General features: G+C 38.5%; 1 protein-coding gene across 1 annotated transcript in view; it reads right to left on the reverse strand.

Annotated features, from left to right (window-relative positions):
* TMEFF1 (transmembrane protein with EGF like and two follistatin like domains 1) overlaps positions 1-20907 on the reverse strand; it is a 73820-nt gene that overhangs the window by 37966 nt on the left and 14947 nt on the right. Inside the window, exons 2-4 of the mRNA XM_006096506.1 lie at positions 14750-14859; positions 5854-5983; positions 2036-2062 (exon numbers count right to left, since the gene is read on the reverse strand). Coding sequence (XP_006096568.1) covers positions 2036-2062; positions 5854-5983; positions 14750-14859 — 267 coding nt within the window. The remainder of the gene's footprint in view (positions 1-2035; positions 2063-5853; positions 5984-14749; positions 14860-20907) is intronic.

Consider the following 20907-nt stretch of genomic DNA (forward strand, 5'->3'; position numbering starts at 1 on the left):
AGGTTGCCAATACTGAGTACAACATATTCTGTGAGAAAAACAAGTATTGGTGCTGGCAAAATAATCCGCTAAATTATGCACAAAGGAGCAATACAGTAGGTTTTAATAATTAGTTCCCTTTACAAGAATTACCATATAACATTATTTAAGAGAGAGAGGGGGAAAAAACATGAGCAATAATTTTAGTCCAGTGATTACTCTATTGAAATTGCCTTTCTAACTACATAACAACTAATTCCAGAGTTTTTAAAAAAATCCTCAAATTCCAAGAAGGAAAGGGCGTCTCTTTACAAAGGATGTGCCCCTTTTTCTGCTTTGCCACTTAGCACAACCAAAAACACCCAGAATGCAGAAGTGTGTGGGAATCCCATGATTCATCTCAAAAAAACAATAACTACCACCAGACCCCAATTCAGCTCACATCCCACATTTTAGGGAGCCCTATATTTGTGGGTCTCAATTTGAGTGGACCCTATCCTAATGATCTCAAACTGGACAGAGAGATTCATTTTGAGGCCAATTTACTCTTTACTCAAGGAATTTCCCAATCTGGTTTGGGAAAAAACACCTTATTCAAGGCATATCAATCAGTAAAAAGGTATTAAAAGAAAAGTACCCAAACCTAAGGTGCCCTTTTGATAAAACTTCCAATTTTTAGTGTCTGCCTATATTTTAAGCCCAGATTCTCATGAACACTCCCAAACAGATTCCAGGGAACATAATCCTAAGTATATCTAAGGCCCAGAAACATCATGAGATCTAGAAATTACACAGTCACCTGGAGCTCGCATATGTTCGTGTATTAATCTGAGCAAACCTCTCAGCCTTTCTAACTCCATTCAGTTTACATCCACAGGGCAAGACATCCAATATCTGTGATCAACTTCCATTTCTTTAATATAATAATGAGGACAGTTTCCTAATTAATGTCTGACCACATGGGCTAGACCACATGATCTCTTAAAATCCTTTCCAGCTCTAAGATCTGGAACTTATGACCTGACCTTTCACACATGATCATGAAGTTTCTGCTTAAATATGTCCATTTAAATCAAATTCTATTGTTCAACAGCTGTAATCATCTTTTTTTTTTAAGCTGAAACTGTCATACCTGAACTTCTTCCTCAGGACAGTTCTTCTATTCTCTAGGTGACTTAAAATCCCTACCAAATGTAAAATTTTAGGACTCTATGAAATGTGTAAGTCTGGAGTACGGTGTTAAATCGTGCTGAAAGGATCACACTATATTTGTTTCATCTGTATAAGTGTGAACCTTACCAGTGAGTTTTCTGTTAGTGTATCCCCATAGTACCTCAAACATTATTTTGTAGACAGTGGATACTCATTAAGAATCACAGCTTCATTAAACTCTGAGATAGATGAGTCACTCTTAATTCTGATCATCTAGAGTAAACTGCGTTATAGGCTGTTCCCAAATATTAGTTTTCTATAGCAGAAATAATTCATATATTTGCACAATAAAATTAAAACCAAACAGGAACATTTTAATGGTTTAAATTAAACTTTAGATTCACCAGAGTTTGTTCCGCAAGTCTTCTCTTTGCTGTGCACAACTCACTCTAGAGTTTTTGAAAACCTATACCCTGAAAATTCCTTGGGAGTAAAAATGTGTAAGCATGGGGTGGGAGAGAGTTACAAATACCCTGGTCCAAGCTAAAATCACTTGTGGGGGTGATCCTAGGAGAGGCACTCTGGAACAACCTCAGCTCAACAGGAGCTACATTTCCCCTTCATCTAACAACAAATCTTTAGTGAAAAAATAACTGCCTGAAACAAAGATGCCAGGCTAAGGGGGATGGGGGGGGGGAGTTATGGCTAAGGGTGGGAGTTTTTCCTGGATAATGAAAATGTTCTAAAATTGACTGTGTGATGTACAACTCTGTGAACATACCAAAAGCCACTGAATGGTACACTTTAAGTGGGCAGACTGCACGGTATGTGAATTTTAGCTCAATAAAGCTATTTTACAAAGTGAAAGAAAACAAATGCCCTTCACAAGGTACCTGAAACTTACCTCCTTCTCCAGATCCAGAGCCATTATCTGAGAGAGAAAAAGAAAAGAGTATCGATGAACACTTTTCCTGGAAATTTCATCAAACAGGAATTTTCTTATCAAAAATCAAACTGGGATATCCATTCTCAGGTAGCCCTTTTCTCATTTTCTTTTTACTATCGACCAGTTCATTCTTACATACCTATTTTGTACCTTTCTCCAAATATAAATTCTTTGGACACATAACCATCTATACCTCAGACATCTTTGTAGCCCATTCAGGAAATATCCAGGGGCCTTGCACAGAGTAGAGACCAATAAATATTGTAAAGCAAATGCCTAAATAGAAAATATTCTAATGAACTCACTTAAAAGGTAGAAGGAAACTTTGATTTTGCTAAAGCGTGAGAGAAATAAGGAAGAAGCTGTTTTTATGAGAAAGGGAGGGAAAGAGCTTTGGTTCTTGCTCCAAATATCTTCTTAATGAAATCTGTGGCTAAAACCCCAAAGCCAAAAGGTTAAGAAACGCCCCAAGGTTCAGAAGGAAAAAAACCTCAGGGTTACGGTTTTCATATTCTTGACGAAATTCACTTCCTCTAGGAAACCTAACCAGAAGGAATCTCACCAAGATGTAGGTGGGAGACTTGTTACTAGTGAAATGAAAAAGCCTCCCTCAAAGTTACCAGCAAGAAGCCAGGCTAAAATGTAATGAATGTAAAATACTGATTTTACAATCCTAAGAGAACCAACATATGGCACAGAGCACGCTGGATAGAGAGTCACGCTGCAGGATCATCGGCACCCAGCAGTAAAATAGCAGGAACGGCCTGTAAAGAGCCTCCCACTTTATCAGCACTCTGCAGGGGAGGGTATACTGGAGAACCCACCAGCTCTCCAGACAGTTCTCTAGAGTGGGAGACAACACCTGTAACAACACTGCTGCCTTCCCTTCCAGCTCCTTCAGACAGTTAATCGAATCCCCAGATGGGGCAGAAATTGGAAAAGCATATTCTATGTACTGCCCACTGCAAAATCTTCATGGGGTTTTATAGAAAGTCTTCAATTGCGTTCAATTTTGATTAATCAGCCATAAAAAAATACATCTTCTCTAAGTAATAAGGAAAATAAGGAATGAAAGCAGAAAAAAAAGAGAAGAGGGGAACTCAATTTAAAATAGTTTTTATGACCAAAATTTTCTCAGGAAAACACTCCCTTTTTCTTCTATTCCCACACTGATTGGGTACATATGGTATATGCTAGACAACACGGTAAATGTGAGGAATAAATTGATAAATAAGGAAGCCCCAGCCGATGAGATACTTAATCACTGCCAATCTTTTTACAACCCATGTCCAAGTTAAAAAATAAAATATCTAATACCTTCTTTTAGTGTTATTTAAAATTCCCCAATAAATTAAATATTGTTATAACTGCAGAGCCAGTTCAAACTAGTCTTATCCTGTGTCTAACCAGATACTGAGTTGGTTTTTCAAAAACAACAGAACAAATCTATGTCCTGCAACCATAGCACATGCAGAGGAGAGAATTCTGACCAATAAAACAGGAACCAAAGTTTCACATCCCCTACCCCTACTCCAACCAAAGAGCTGAGACTGGACCAGAACTCAATCATGGGAATCCTTTCAGAAGCAAAGGGTCCAGGAAGATCCAGTGCTTAAAGCCCTCCAATTGAAACCTGCCCCTCCTACCCTAACCCATTAACTTCCACCCCAAACACTCAATGGGGAGACAGATTTGAGCCTTGCCTCCTTGCCTGTGGACATGCCAATAAAGCCTTTTCTTTTCTCAAAAGCCAATGTCTTGTATTGGCTTCTATGCACGGGCAGCAAGCCACTGCCTGGGAACATCATGACTACTCTGCTAATGAGGATGAGTTCTGTATTTTCACTGTACACACGCCTTACCCAGCCCACACAACTCCGCCCATCCCTAGGATTATGATGTACCTCCCTAGGCAGGGCATACTGCCTTCCAGTTGAGAAATAACTGACTGGCTAGAAACAGATATGTCCGATAAATGAAATACAGTGAGGCATGTGCACAAAGTGTGAACAAACACTGCCGGGAGATGGCATGGAAGAAAGATTTCACAGGGGAGCAAAGGCTTAACCTTGATCTTAAATCATTAAGAGTTTTCAAGTAAACAAAAGAAAATGCTATTTTTAGCACAGGAAATAGGACCAATCAAAGAGCAAATGACAAGAATAACACTGGCCCATCCAGCAAACAACAAAATTGATATAGTACCTTATAGCTGAGCTCATTCAGTCCTCATTTAACTACCCAAGAGGCGATATGCACTTAACAATTTGGGGCTCCCAGTTTGGTTAAGGGGCTTGTCCAAGTCATACAGTGAATAAGAGCTGGAGTTACTTCAAAGGCAGGTTTTTTAACTCTTATGCAGTGCTCTTTCCAAGTTACCACTCTGCCTTCTAATGTTTAACATTCACTGCCTATCAAAGCATTTGGTGTCTTAAATACATACTCTGCATAAATGATGCACGATTAATTGGGGACTGTAGAGAACTCCATATTCCTTTATGGTCTCTAAATCAAGTATTTGAAACACAACATATATAAGAATCACACCAAATAATAGTTAACTGGCCTAAGAACATAGTAATTTCACCAAGCACCTAATGATTTAGTGTCTGGAAAAGAATTTGGCCTTGCCCAAAGAGATGTCTGGCCTTTGTCCTCAGCTTCTGGAAGGCCATCTATGTCATACCTTCTAGAAGTGTCTTTTTTAGGAAAGGTACTGACCACATCAGATCTTAGGGTGGGGCCTGCCACATTCAATAGTCTTTGGGTTAAAGACCAACCATGTAATTTAAAGTGGGGGCTTTGGAGTTCAAAATCAACCACATGGACAATCAATCAATCATGCTTATGTAATGGAGGCCAATAATAACTCTGAACATAGGCACTGTAATAAGTGGGGAAAGAAAGGAATGGATACATCGTATAAGAGTAGTCTCTATCTTTACTGCTAACCTTCATACAATAATTCTAATTACAATACCTTACCTTCATCACTGCCCCCAAATACAAATGCAAGTAGGAAACTTACATTAATGCTTTCCAAAATAAACCACCACCCATTCAGGAAGGAAGCGAGAAGGAAATAATATAAACAAGTGGGAGGAGGGGAGTGATGAGTATTGACAGACAGAAAAAAGAAGACAGGAAAAGAAGAGCTTGGAAAGAGACACATCCTGGGAGGCCACTAAAGGCTTTCTATGAATATTCTCCACCCCTTCCACCCACCAAAAAATAAAAATCAACAAAATGGGGCTCATATCATGTCCCACCCCAGATCTTATTCTAATAGTCAAACCACAGGCAAAAAGAAATGCCAAGTCCCCACACACAAAAAAAAGGCATTAAGCATCAAAAGTATACTGAGAAGCCCAGCTGGGTGTGGCTCAGCGGTTGAGTGTCGACCCAGGAACCAAGAGGTCACCAGTTCAATTCCTGGCAGGGGCATATGCCCGGGTTGTGGGCTTGATCCCCAGTGGGGGGCGTGCAGGAGGCAGCCAATCAATCATTCTTTCTCATCATTGATGTTTCTATCTCTCTTTCCCTCTCCCTTCCTCTCTGACATCAATAAAAATATATATTAAAAAAAAAGTATACTGTTGATACATGACCACTGGGGGTTAAAAAAATGATATGGAGGGAAAGAGCCCCCTACTCCCTACACAATCCCCACCAATCCATACAGCAGTTCTGAGAAGACACCTCTGACTGCAAACTTCCTTTTAGAAAATATGGCAGAACCATTTCTTGCATTTACTCAGAAGAATATCACAACATACCAGAGTAGCACGGTCCTCTTGCTACCACTGTTATCTCTTTCTGGTGCTTACAAGCAGCTCTTCTGAGAAAGCATTCATTTTGATATGTGTCCCCATTTGATGCACAGACGGGAATGTAATTTGTATGGCACTACAAAACAAACAAAAATAAGTATCAGAAATAGGCATGAATATTAATAGTTTATTTAGTATTCACGAGTGCAATACCATAGCAGTATGACACACTTCTAACTACAGAATAGTTTTTTCTTTTATTTGGTTTAAAAAAAGAGTTAGACTACTTTCCCCTACCTTTTGCACATTCATAATAAAAAGAACTATTAACTACCCATAAAAATAAGAATGAAAATCCCTTTCCTATCTACTTTATTTGCTTGCTATAAAGATCCAGTGAGATAATTTAAGAGGAAATTGCTGGCACTGTTTATAATGAGTGCTAAAAATTAAATGTCTTCTTATTATGATCAAAATTCATTTATTCAATACCCCTGGTACAGTCCCAAGGTAAATGCTAGATGACACAAAGAAAAACATGATCTTTCTTCTCTCTATATATTTTAGTACATATATATGATAAAGCATGTACTAAAAAGAGTAGACAATAAGTACAATATCTAATACCTACTACTGTAAGCTAGAGTATTCAAGAAGAGCCTTCTCAGAGAAAGTGAAATGTGAACTGGGTCCTGAAGGATGAGTAGAAATAAGACAGGTGAAAAAATGACACAAGACCTGTATGTTTTAAAAAATTTAAAACTTCTATATGTCAAAAATGTCATAAACAACTAAAGTCTTAAAATCTGGAGAAAATATATGACACAAGTTATCATTACTCAAAAAGAGATTATATAAATTAATAAAAAAATGGACAAAAGACAAATTTACAAAACAATTACAAATGGCCAATTAACATACAAAAAATGCTGACCTTCACTAGTAATCAATAAAATGAGATACTACTTTTAGCTTACAGAACTGGCTATTAAACAAACAAAAACTTCATCTTGGTGGGCGAGAACATAATTTAACAACACATTTCAAGAGTCTTGAAAAAGGAATGCAGTTTTTGATCCAGAATTACATATTTAGGGATCTATCTGAAGGAAACTATTACAGACAAATTTATTTTTTCAATTATAGTTAATATGATTTTGTATCAGTTTCAGGTGCACAGCATAGTGGTTAGGTAATCACATACTTCACAAAGTGCTTCCCCCAAGCCCAGCTGGCGTGGCAGGTGATTGCACATTGACCAGGAGTTGGACCAGGAGTTAAGGGTTCGAATCGTCCCAGTCAGCACACGTGCCCAGGTTGTGGGTTCAATCCACAGTGTGGGGTGTACAGGAGGCAGCTGATGGATTAGTCTCTCTAAATCATTGAAGTTTCTATCTTTCTCTCCCTCTCCCTTCATCTCTGAAATCAATATATATATAGTTTTTAAAGTGTTTCCCCCAATATTACCAGTACTTACCTGGCACCATACATAGCTATTACAATATTGACTATATTCCCTATGCTGTACCTTACATTCCTGACTATTTTGTAACTACCTATTTGTACTTCTTAATCCCTTCACCTTTTTCACCCAGTCCCCCAAGCCTCCTCCCTCTGACAATCATCCATTTCTTCTAGGTATATATGAGCCTGTTCAAATTTCAAACAAAAATGTATTAGTATAAAAAAATGTAAAAACAATATAAAGCATGTTATATCTGTTCACGTAATTAATATTACAGTCACTGAGAATTACCTTTTAAAAGAATTCTGTGTGGCAGATAAAGGTAACATATTGTTAGATGTAAAGCAGGCAACAATACCACATATATAAACTTCTGAGAATTCTGTGCCATTTTAAAATGTATTATTTAGTTCACAAAACTGAATGCAACTTTTAAAATGATATAAGTAAAAATACAGCAAGAAAATTATATATATACATATATGTGTGTGTGTGTGTGTATATATATATATATATATTCTCAATTACTTCGAAAAATAAACATTCATAAAGTATATCCTGGAACAAAACATCAGTAAGTTTTTCAGATTACTTGTCATGGTTTTTTATTTCCATTATTTTGTGTTTTCCTCAATTTTTCTCCAATGCACAAGATTTATTTTTATCATTTGTTTACTCTTAAAATATGACATGCTACCACAAGTCAAGCACTGGTAAAAACAATCTCTAATAAAATATTTTATGAGCAAGTTTGCATGCTATCCATTATCAGCAGACTCCTACAATAACTTCAATTAAAATTAAAGTTTTACTTCATTGCTCCAATATTCATGAATCACATCCCTCTAGTCTCTTCCCCTAAATTGTACATAATAACTTGTATGGTGTCTGCAGGAGTCAATATTTTTTTTGTAATTAAACAATGCATAATTGTAAAGGAGACCATAAGCTCCAAGATGTCAGGTGCTAACTCTATGAACTTTTCAACCAACTCTTTGCTCAACAAATGCTTAATGACTTTTTAATGGTGTGCTCTCAAAGGTGTTAATAGCGCTCCCTAGGCATAGATGTCCCTATGAAAGAATTTTGGTTGTTAGAATGATACTGTCATTTAGCAGAAAGATTTTTTTGGTTGTTACAATGATAAAGAACATTACTGTCATTTAGCAGATGGATTCCATGGATGCTAGCTAGATGTATGTCCTGCAAAGGAAAAAACAGTACCACACAACAAAGACACACACACTATACAATTTCCGAATGCTTCTCTAGCCATTCATATGGGAACTATGGCAAGACTTACTATAGATAAGTAAGGCTGCTCTGCTATAACTTATCCTAATATTAGTTTTTATTCTAGCATCCACCATACCTCTACATTTTTGTCTTTAGATACTTCTGCTATAAAATTGCACTAATCTTTAGTAAATGAAAACATTCATCACAAGTAGATAGATATAAGCATGTGACTACTGTATTTTCTTCTACTGTAATCATGCCCAAGCATTTACATGTTGAATAATTTATAGTAGAATAATTTATTTTACTATAAATTTTTTATTTCTCCTTTACATTGCAATTATATATTATATTGATTTCTTTAATTATGTGTTTATGTAGGTTGCATTATCTATGAATTTCATTAAAGAATAGTAAAGAAACAGAATACAAATTATTGGTTATAAAAAAGGGTCATTAAGTCTGATAGGGCTGAAAATCTCTAAGGTAATAGCAAACACTTATTCAAGAGTTTACATCTAGTCAACACCAGTGACAAGTTATGTCCTAACTTAAATATCGTAACAATCCTGTGAAGCACATGACTTAGTGCTTAGAGCCTGGGCTCTCAAGTAAGTGTTGAATTCCAATCCTGGGTCCACCATCTATGTGATTATGGGCTAACACCAGTGCCATTTTCCCCACCTGGAAAATGGTAATTATAATAATATCTATCTAATAAAGATGTTATGAGGATTAAATAAAAGATATTCATCTTTAGCATTTATATCTGGCCACAGTAAATTCTCAATAAACATTAGCTGGTTTGGGTATTGCTATTATCATTTCTGACTCTTAAGTAGGCCCGGGGTCATAACTAATAAGAGGAAGACCTCCTTTCCTCACAATTGATATACTCTAACCACCACACAAGTCATATGTCACCTGGTGGTAGCAACAGAGGACTTAACATAGCCTGAGCAATGTCCCTCAAATTCAACCTAACGCGCTCATACCTAGGAGTGAGCATAGGATAGGAGAAGTAGACCAGCTATTCCTTGGTCAGTCCATTTCCAAGGGTCTTTCTTAGGAACCTCTCCTTACGCTATGGGCAAATAAAGGGATGTGGGCAATTTTCCCATGGCAACTCCTGACTTAGGCACTGACTCTAGCCTAAGGTCTGCCTCCTCTATACCACCTCCCTTACTGGGGAAAAGAACTCTCCACTATACCTTCTCTTGAGCAGGAAGGAAGTGTTCTGAAGTAATTTAGAAAATAAGAAAATAATAATGTTGTGATGGTTGATTTAGTGGGTCAGTTGACTGGACCCCAGGTTGCCCAGATTAAACATTATTTCTGGATGTGTCGGTGAGGTGTTTCTAGATGAGATTCCCATTTGAATCAGCAAACTAAGTGCCCTCCCCATTATAGGTGGGATCATCCAACCCACTGAGGGCCTGAATAGAATGAAATAGCGGAGGAAGAAAGAATCCCCTCTCTCTGCCTACTGAATGGGAACATGGGTTAGTCTTCTGGTTCTCGGGTGTCTGACTCAGACTGAGACATTATCAGCTCACCTGATTCTCAGATCCTCAGACTTGGACTGGAACAAAGAGGAAGAAAGAAAGCAGGGAAAACATCACAGGCACTCCTCTTCATATATTACCCAAGTCTTAATGGAAAGATGCAGTATTGATCATTTCTCTTTGTACCAAATTAATAAAAGTAGCTTTGTTTATATAATGTGGCAAAATAGCATAGCTCTTATTTGTAGACAAAAAATTGTAGACTTTATTTAAAATCCTGTTAATTTTTGTTACAATTATATCCCTGAAAGCTTATATGAACACTGAAAGCATGCTAAATCATAACGAAATTTTTAAATGAATTGAAAGATATAGTTAAAGCACCCTCACATGTTTAACTGGCTTATGAGGTCATTGTTCTTAAGCTGGCCAGAGTCTAAGCCATGTATAAGCTTATAAGGAGGCAGAGTAATAGTCAAAGGAAGGGTCGCCCAGCAGCAGGATCAAATCAGCTGTAAGCCCTTAGGCAGTTTGCTCCTACAAGCAAGGAACTTTAAACGTCTTTATATCCTCAGCATCTAGCTTACCACTTAGCACAAAGCAAGCACTGGATAAATGGCTACTGCTCTCAACTCCTAACTTTTATTTCCCTTTCCTTCTTTGCCACCAGTAAAAATGCGAGGGATTCAGGCAGATCATGAGAGGATTTTCTAGCTGCTCAAGTATGTTTAAAAGGTCAAAAACACTATGTCTTTAAGAGTTGCAGGCAAAGACTTTCAAAGAATGAACATTACAATCATAAAGACAAAAATAGACAAATATGATGTGAAAATTAAATACTATCAAAAATGAAAATGACCATAGGATAACTTCTTTAAAATACAGAGTTCTTTTCTGTAATCTAAACGGAAAAGGAACCACCTCTAAGGTAAACCTACTAAGTGATTTAGTGCTTAAAAGAGAAATTAGGCAGTGCCCTCGGTGGTCCTGTATCCATCTCTTGCTTCAACACTGTTTGGACAGAACAGACCCAGGGACGCCCCTTTTTCCAGCCTCCGGCCACTCTCCTGCGTCTTATCCAGTCACCACCTTCAGAACCACCTCCAGGACCTGCCAACACACCGTTTTGGGGTTTTTTTCTACCTTAACTCCTTATTGCCGAACAGCCATGAGCTCCCAAATTCGTCAGAATTATTCCACTGAGGCAGAGGCTGCGGTCAACCGCCTGGCCAACCCGCATCTGCGGGCCTCCCACACCTACCTCTCTCAGGGCTGCTATTTCTACCATGAGATGTGGCTCTGGAGGGCGTGGGCTGCTTCTTCCATGAATTGGGGGAGAAGTGTGAGGGCTCTGAACGTCTCTTAAAGTTGCAAAACCAGCCTGGTGGCCGCATTCTCTTCCAGGACGTGCTGAAGCCTCCCCAGATGAGTGGGCAAAACTCAGGGCCATGGACGCCACCCTGGCCTTGGAGAGGAACCTGAAACAGGCCCTTTTGGAGCTGCTGGCCCTGGGTTCTACCCATGCACCTCATCTCCGTAACTTCCCGGAGAATCACTTCCGGGGTGAAGAGGTGAAACTCATCAAGAAGGAGGACGACCACCTGGCTCACATCTGCAGGCTGCCGGCCCCCAGGCTGGGCTGGGCGAGTATCTCCTGGAAAGGCTCACCCTCCAGCACGAGGCGGCAGCTTTGGAGCCCAGAGGCCTTTGAGGGGCCCCTCTGCATCCCCTGGTGTCTGCTTTTACCTGAGCCTCTCCCCAAACTGCTAGCCATTCTTTACCACCATGAAGCCCTCTCCCATGCATTGGACCAAATGAAACAATAAAGCTTTTTGCAGAAAAAAAGAAAGAAAGAAAGAGGACGCATTTGTATAAGACAGACTATTTCTAGAAGGAAATACAAGAAGTAATAGATGTTGCCCCTGAGAAGAGCAATTGGTAGTCTGGAATGGAAGGAAGACATTTTTCTTTATAGCATCTACTAGAGCAGCGGTTCTCAACCAGTGGGTCGCGACCCCTTTGGGGGTCAAACGACCCTTTCACAGGGGTCGCCTAAGACCATCGGAAAACACATATATAATTACACATATTGTTTAAGGTAGCAAAATTATAGTTATGAAGTAGCAACGAAAATAATTTTATGGTTGGGGGTCACCACAACATGAGGAACTGTATTAAAGGGTCACGGCATTAGGAAGGTTGAGAACCACTGTACTAGAGGTCCGGTGCACAAATTCGTGCACAGGTGGGGTACCTCGGCCTGGCTGGTGATGGGGGCGATCAGGACCATCTCACCTGGTCCCAATCAGAGCCAATGGGGGCCAGCCGGCCGGGGAGGGATCAAGGGAGGTTGGCCAACTGGGCCAGGAGGGAATGTGGAAGGGCTCCAGGGCATGTCCGGCCCTCTTGCCCAGTACTGATCAGCCGGACCACAGCAGCAAGCTAACCTACTGGTCGGAGCATCTGCCCCCTGGTGGTCAGTGCACATCATAGCGACTGGTCAACCGATTGGTCAGACACTTAGCATATAGTACTTTTATTACATGGGATAGAACAGTGATGGCAAACCTTTTGAGCTCGGTGTGTCAGCATTTTGAAAAACCCTAACTTAACTCTGGTGCCGTGTCACATATAAAAATTTTTTGATATTTGCAACCATAGTAAAACAAAGACTTATATTTTTGATATTTATTTTATATATTTAAATGCCATTTAATAAAGAAAAATCAACCAAAAAAATGAGTTCGTGTGTCACCTCTGACACGCGTGTCATAGGTTCGCCATCACTGGGATAGGATATTCTTAAATATTGTTCAAGTTGTTTACTATGAGCATATAGTATTACTCTTTTAAAAATATCAAAACAGTACCTACATGTAGATTCTCATGAGATTTTACAAACTTTTATATATATTATATATATAATGTTTAGAACAGTTAATGAATAAAATGCTCAGCACAGTAAACAATATATAAGTGCTCAAATAATGTATTGTATATCATATACACACATACATATACATATATATGTATGAAACAGTTGTATATAACACATATATACACATATATATATAAATATATCTCTACAAGCCATTATAAGGGAAAAAGAAAATACTTCCCAAAATAGGCAAAGAATATGAAATATTAATTCATAAAAAAGTAGCCAGCAAATATTAATCATTTTTAATAGCTCTGGTTATCAAATAAAAATAAAATTTTTTTTGCCTTTCAGATTTATAAAATGTAAAAGGACTTCAAAATCTACTACTCACAAGCCCAGGAGAAATAAGCGGTCTAATATATTGCTATTGGTGAAAATGTTAATCTGCACATAAGCATCCCATTCACCCAACAATTCCACATCAAGGAATTTACCTAAGGAAATTATAAGACAATTGAAAGAGGGAAATAGTCCCAGTCTTCTTGATACAGGGTAGCTAGAACACTAATTAAAAAAATTTTTAAAAAACTACAATCTTTCTGGGTTGCAGAACCAGAGGTCAGAGTTCAGGGCAACTGAAAAGTGAGAGAGAAAATACCTGAAAGGAGAACCAGAGGGGAGTCCAGCTTCTGTATACAAACTCAGACCAAATCTCTGGCTGACTTCGAACCACTCATGGGGCATATTCCAAGCCGCCAAGCTAAGGCTAAAAAAAATGAACTGATTTTGTGTGCTGCCACAATAGGGAAAACAAGATTTTGCCATTTGAGTTCAGCAATTCAACTGTTTCATCAATGAAACAGTGGGTATGATTAGAACAAGATTATGATTGGGGGGAAAAATTCTAGCTCCTTCTTTGTCTCATTTGAAGTCCTGAATCAGAGACCATCTTGTGAGCAACATACTAAAAACAGATTATAATTCAATCATATCAAATGAACAAAAAGAAACAACTGAGTGGAACACATTTTGCTTCCTTTCTTTTTTAAAAATATATTTTTATTGATTTTAGAGAGGAAGAGAGGAAGAGAGAAAAAGAGAGAGAGAGAGAGAGAGGCATCAATGATGAGAGTGAATCCTTGATCAGCTGCCTTCTGCACACCCCACACCAAGTTCGAGCCAGCAACCCAGGCATGTGTCCTGACTGAGAATCGAACTGTGACCTTCTGGTTCATAGATTGATGCGCAAACACTGAGCAAATCTGGCCGGACTTGCTTCCTTTCTTTTTACTTCTTTTTAAACAACAGAATTACAACTAAAACAGCACCTGAAAAGCAAAGATCTTAGTCTGAGGTTACCCATTCGAGTCCATCTCTAACCGTGACCTACCCTCAGGCATCAAGTCAGTGATGTTCTTTGGCCTAAAAAGATGAGAACGCAGCAAATAAGGAGGGAAAGAAATGGACTAGAAAGAGAAGGAAAGGGGGGGAAATGTCCACATTTTAAATAAGAGACTCAACTACAACCTGTACTTTGTTTCCTGTCGGTGACAATTATACATTTGAATAGAACTTTAATATTTTTTCAAAGCATCTTCACACCTGCTATTGTCAGTCTCTCCATTTACTAGTAGTTCAAGGAAAGAAGCATAGGAGGTAATAGCACTTCATCTGATAAGAAAGAATTAGTGGGCCATGAGCCCAACTTCCTTGTGGGGTCCAAGGTGTTTTAAGCTTTGTAATTTGAAGAATGAAGAATTATAAAACATGAGAAATGTAAAAAGATTTCAAAATAGGGTTGGGTTTTCTCACCTGAAACTGACATGCACATTTCAAGCCATCTCCATCTTCTGTACAGACGCCTCCATATTTACATGATGATTCATCACAAACTCTTACATCAGACTCCCTCACATTTAATTCTGTAAAAGAGGAAAAATTGTTTCATATATAAGTGTTTGTCTTTTTGTATCAAAATATATATATATAAGTAAATGGAAAAAAAATCCTTAACATTTGCAGAGCATTTCATTCACAAGAATAATAATAATAAGACATATATATAATATACAAAAAGCAAGTTCTATAGCACACAAAATGTTCAGGATTCCCCAATGAGACTCTTGCATAATGAAATGCAAGTAATCCAAACCAAAATAAAACTCAAGATTTAAATTTCCGGATTTCACATAATTCCAAAGGTAAATCAACAATTTTTCTATTTTGGACTCCCAAGACCTTAGGGTAATCTTCTTAATACTGTTTTAATATTTTAAATTATTTTTCTAATGATTTCTACTTTTAAGGATAACAAATAACTACACAATGTATACAAATATGGATTCATTATGTTGTAACCTGAAACTAATATATCAATTAAGCCTCAATAAAAAAAATAAAAAGAAAAAAAAAAGGCAAGTCACATCCAGAATAACACCATTTATACAAAGCTCTAAACCATGAAAAATAAAACATTGTTTAGTTTAGGGGTATTCTTTTATTAGATGATAAAAATAAGTCTTGTCTTATTACACGACAAGACTTTAAGCATTTGCAATCATCATTTAAAAAGCCATAAAAAGATAAAAGAGAAAAAGGAATAAAACTAACTAAAAAGAATAATAATTATTGTGGTACCTAGAATAAATTTAGGGTGATCATTATTTACTCATCTAGACAAACCATTTTAATTACAAATGAATCATAAAGTGAACTTGAATTTCATACAATAGATATATATGGAGCATTTATGTGCACAAAATTAAAGAGATTCAAAATCTATCAGACTTAAAAATTTTTAATCACTGGTTTAATTTTTTTCTACTACAGGAAACACAGCCAATACTAGCATTCTGTGGTCATTTTGCTCCTACTCCAAGACTGTCAGTCTTGCTCTAAAAGCATCAAATTAAGGTTTCTAGGAAACCTAATAAATTGCTTCAAGGTAGTGCTATGTAAAGCTGCCAATCATGCGGAATGGGGTAAAAACCACTACAAAGCAGTTTTCACATTTTGCATGTGGGGAATGAGAGCTACAACACACGCTTTTATGCAAACAATAAACAAATGATTGTTTAAAAGCACATCCCAGTGCAGTGGGAGCAGAGGCCTAAGTTAGCTTCTGACTGACACTCAGCTAAAACTCTGGGACGAGCACGGGGTCTCCTGCAGCTCTAGATCAAGGTGAGGTCTTGGCAAGCAGATCTCCGGGAGCAATTCTCCAGCGATCCCTCATCCCTAGAGGAGCTAGAAGTCCTACCTTAATAGGAAAAGGTAAAAGCAATGAAATTCTGATTACCTGATTATTAGTCGTTTTACTTTATGCCTAGCCTGCTAACAAATCCATGTTCTTTTCCTGTGCTAATGTATTAAATGTGATTATTTATTTGATCAGAAGCAATTAATTATCTACTATGTAACTAATCCTATGCTAAGAATTTGGGATTCAGAAAAATACGTAAGAGGGAGCTTATGACCTTGCTAACATATGGAGCAATTAGTGATGAATTCAATGTAGCCTATAATTAACAGGAGAGCTGTGTAATACAGACTATGACAGCTCTTGAAATTTCAAGAAGTAGGAAATTTTAAAAAATAGATTTGAAGCACAGGGTACAATGTCAGAGATGGTAAGACTTGCATTGGTTTTGAAAACTTAGTAAGACCTTTGTTCTGATTATAAAACTAATATAGGCCAAGCCAGCATGGCTCAGTGGTTGAGCATTGACCTATGAACCAGATCACGGTTCAATTCCAGGTCAGGACACATGCCCGGGTTGCGGGCTGGATCCCCAGTGTGGGGCGTGCAGGAGATGGCCGATCAATTAATTCTCTCTCTTCAATGATGTTTCTATCTCTCTCACCCTTTCCCTTCTTCTCTGAAATCAATAATTATATATTTTAAATTAATATAGGATCATTATACAGAATTTAGAAAAGATGTTTAAAAATAAAGAATGTTTGAATTGCCCTCAATATATGAGTCATATCAAAAGAGAGAAAAGCATGTTCTTATCTAGGAAAACAAACTTAGTGAAAGAGACATACATCATTTAATAGTACACACAAATATTAATATCAGTGGTTCCCAAACTACTGATAATAGGAAAACTAATAGTCTAGGAAAACTAGTGTCATCTAGAGTGTACCTTCATCTTTTAAAAAAGTAAGAATTTCATTTCCTCAATGGAAAGAATTTTCTCATTTTAGAGTTTTCTTCGCTTATATTTCTAAATTGTCAATACTTGTCGAACAAAACTAAGGTTCGACAAGTAAAGAATATTAGTAGAAAGTTCCAGCCGTGTTTTATGAGAACACATCATCCTGAATGTCACAAGGTCATGAATGTACCTTTTAAATTGTTTTGTTATTGTGGCAGTCACTGCTAATTGCCTACTTTGAATCTATTCTCCCCTTCTTAATAAGGGAACCTCGATTTTGTCCCGGAAAAAAAGGTACTCAGTGAAATAATCTGTATTTCCCAAATTCCCTCACCCCATGCCATAGTTCATCAGTAAGCATTGCTCCTTCCTCCCTCATTCTTCCATTCCTCTTCCTGCCTGGAGAGCAAACCTGTGCCCAAGGTTATGGCAGCTATCTTACATGCAAGCAGATGAAAGCTACAAGCTATAGACAGACTGGAAAGACAGGAGCAAGAACGCAGAAAGAGAATTAGGGAATCACCACAACCAGCCTGATTTCATCCCTCCAGACTTACTGTTATCCTATATAATAAAGATGTAATATGCAAATGGTCGTTACACTGTGAAGCATAAAGACCAACTGTGTAACGACCAGATCACGGATCTGCAGGAAGGTGGGGCAGCGAGCTACAAGCGGGTGGCGGAGAGGTACAGGAGGGGGCAGAGCAGCAAGCTATGGGGGGGGGGGGGTAGGGGGAAAGGGGGCAGGGGGGAGGGGGAGCAGAGGGAGCTACAGGAGGGCGGGGAAGTGGGCGGAGAGCTACTGGAGGGCGGCAGCGAGCTACTGGCGCACAGATTTGTGCGCAGGGCTACTAGTCCTATGTAATAAAAGGCTAATATGCAAGTCGACTGAACACGGAACGACTGGTCACTATGACACGCACTGACCACCAGGGGGCAGATGCTAAACTCAGGAGCTGGCTCCTGGTGGTCAGTGTGCTCCCACAGGGGGAGTGCTGCTCTGTCACAAGCCGGGCTCATGGCTGGTGAGCACAGAGGCAGTGGCGGGAGCGTCTCCCACCTCCATGGCAACGCTAAGGATGTCCGACTGCCTGCTTAGGCCCGCTCCCCATGGGGGAGCTCCTGGACTGTGAGAGGGCACAGGCCAGGTTGAGGGACCCCCCTCCCTGAGTGCACAAATTTCGTGCACTGGGCCTCTAGTAAGAAATAAACACACACATAAATAAAGCCCTTATTCAAGCCACAGGTTATTGGCATGTGTAATTAAACACAATCCTGATAGAATGTTTGCATATAAATTTAATTAAGATAACTTCTGTGCAAAAGTCTTAAGTTGATGCTATGTCATGTAATAAAATTGATTTATCAAGACCATCATGACTTCCTGGTGCTCTGAATCCTCACAAATACGAGAATCACAGCCTTAGCTCAAACTCAGAACAGGAGGAATTCTATTTTGGGATCACCTTCTGACTGTTATTTCAAGTATTCTGTACAGTACCAGCCATCAAGAGGGGACTCTACACCTGTCAGTGGTGATGATGATTACACACCTGCCTTCCTGAGCCCAAGATGGAAATTCAGCAAAATAGATGAACCATTACTGAAGCCCTCAAAGCTCAGCTCTCCACATAGAAACATTTTACACAAAGAAGCACTCAGAAGAGTGGCTCTAAACAGAAATATTTTGCTTTGGTTGCAAATCTGCCCATCACACAACTCTCTACATGTAAGATTTGTCTCAGTTTTCATTAACATTTCAAAGCTGGGATACAATACACACTAGGGGAGGAACCCTCTTACCTATGAACCGGAGGTGTCAAAATCCCGAACTTTTGGCAGCACTAACTGGATTCAGGCTGCAGTTCAAAATGGGACCCATTGGCCCCCTAGAATAATATTTCTGACTTTTCTACCACCCTGCCATTAAACAGAGTGCAGTTCTGAGGATCTTATGAGTTAACTAACACAGAGAGCCAAAAGTGATTAAACTATGCAAGCTGTTACCGCAGAAGTCAGGGCTTCTCAACCTGGGCATGACCGACATTTTGGGTTAGATTATTCTTTGTTGTAGGGGACTCTCCTGTGCACTGGAGGGTGTTCAGCAACATCTACCCATTAGATGCCAGCTATAACATTTCATAAAAGTGAAAATAAATTGTATCTATGAAAACGAAATTGAAAAGACTTTTTAAAAGAGCAAGGTGCTTTTTAAAAATCGCTGTTGCATTAGGTAAAGACAAGATAACAATCTAGACTTCTCCATCCACAAGTCTATCAGTTCCTTTCTTAAAAGATTAAAACTGGAATTTATAATTAATGTATTATGAATGGGGTTTATTCAAGAAAGGGGAAATTTCAACTATTCTCAAAAAAAATGTTGCCAATGGTGTGGTTCGGTGGTTGAGCATCAACCAGGAAACCAGGAGGTCGCAGGTTCGATCCCTGCTGGGGGTGTGCAGGGATGTTTCCATCTCTCTCTCTCTCTCTCTCTCTCTCTCTCTCTCTCTCTCTCTTCCCATCTCTCTCAAACCAATATATATATATATATATATATATATATATATATATATATTGCAACCAATATATATATATTGCAACTTCATTCAAAATGTTGTTTATTAAGTTTATATCTTTTACGTTAAAATAAAATGCCACATACATTTATAAATCATTTTTTGTGACTCCCCATTTTAAATAACTTCCTTGATTAACCAAGTAACTACCAGAAGCTTACGGCAGCAAGACAAGGGGGTCTCCTACTATACAGAGTGAGGCAAAAGTAGGTTTACAGATGTCAGTATGTGAAACACAATTTATTCTTGTATTATTATTTATTAGTCATTGTATTATTTCCCATACAAACAGATGTAAACCTATTTTTGCTCACGCTGTCTATAAAAATGTTCTGCCCTCAGCCATCCCATGATGTTATCTCATCCTGTCTCTTCTCCCTCAGCAGTCTCATCCACTGCCACCACTCTGAGTCTTCAAATCTGGTTTTCCCCAACCCTACTGAAGCCATCGCATCTGCTTTAGCCAGTGCTATGTCCAGTCTCCAGAGCACTACTGGGGAAAGCCCTATAAATTAATGCTCTCAGAGTACTTATCAACATGTGGCAATCTTAAGTGCACTTGTAAGTGATTCCTTATTGACTCCCCCCAGGACACGTTCAAACTTTTTACCTTGTTCTACAGAATAACCCAATTTCAATGGATTTATACACATTGTTGAGGTGTTAATAGTACTTGGGAAACCTTCCATTTTTTTAGAAAAGCACACCAATCCAATCTGACAGCACCCCTGTGGGACGGTTTCACTCCCAAAACAAGTCCAGCTTGTTCCCGATGCTGCAGCCATTGTCTAGGAGACAGTTCCACAATCTCTACACTGAAAACACATTTAAAACATTTAAACATTTAAAATACCCCACATCAGGAAATGGTGTGGTACAGCCATGGAATATTATACAGACAATATTTATCTGACAATATGAAAATATGCAGATGAATATCAAGTGACAAAAGCAGAAGGCAAAACTTAACAAAAGCGCTATGATTGCGCATGAAAAAACACATGTAGGAAAATCCAGCCAGGAAAAAACAAAAATGGTAACAGGGACTGTATATACAACCAGTTAAATGATGATTTTTTCCTCTAGTCTATATGGTTATATGGGGGTGCAGGGGGTGATTTCTAACACCCCCAGAGACAATCTACACTAATAAAAGACAAAGATGCCAATTGACCATACCCTCTCTAGGCCCCCAAGACACGCCCACCAGCCAACCAGAGCGACTATATCC

The sequence above is a fragment of the Myotis lucifugus genome, unplaced genomic scaffold (genome assembly GCF_000147115.1).
Source record: "Myotis lucifugus unplaced genomic scaffold, Myoluc2.0 scaffold_180, whole genome shotgun sequence".
Taxonomy (NCBI): domain Eukaryota; kingdom Metazoa; phylum Chordata; class Mammalia; order Chiroptera; family Vespertilionidae; genus Myotis; species Myotis lucifugus.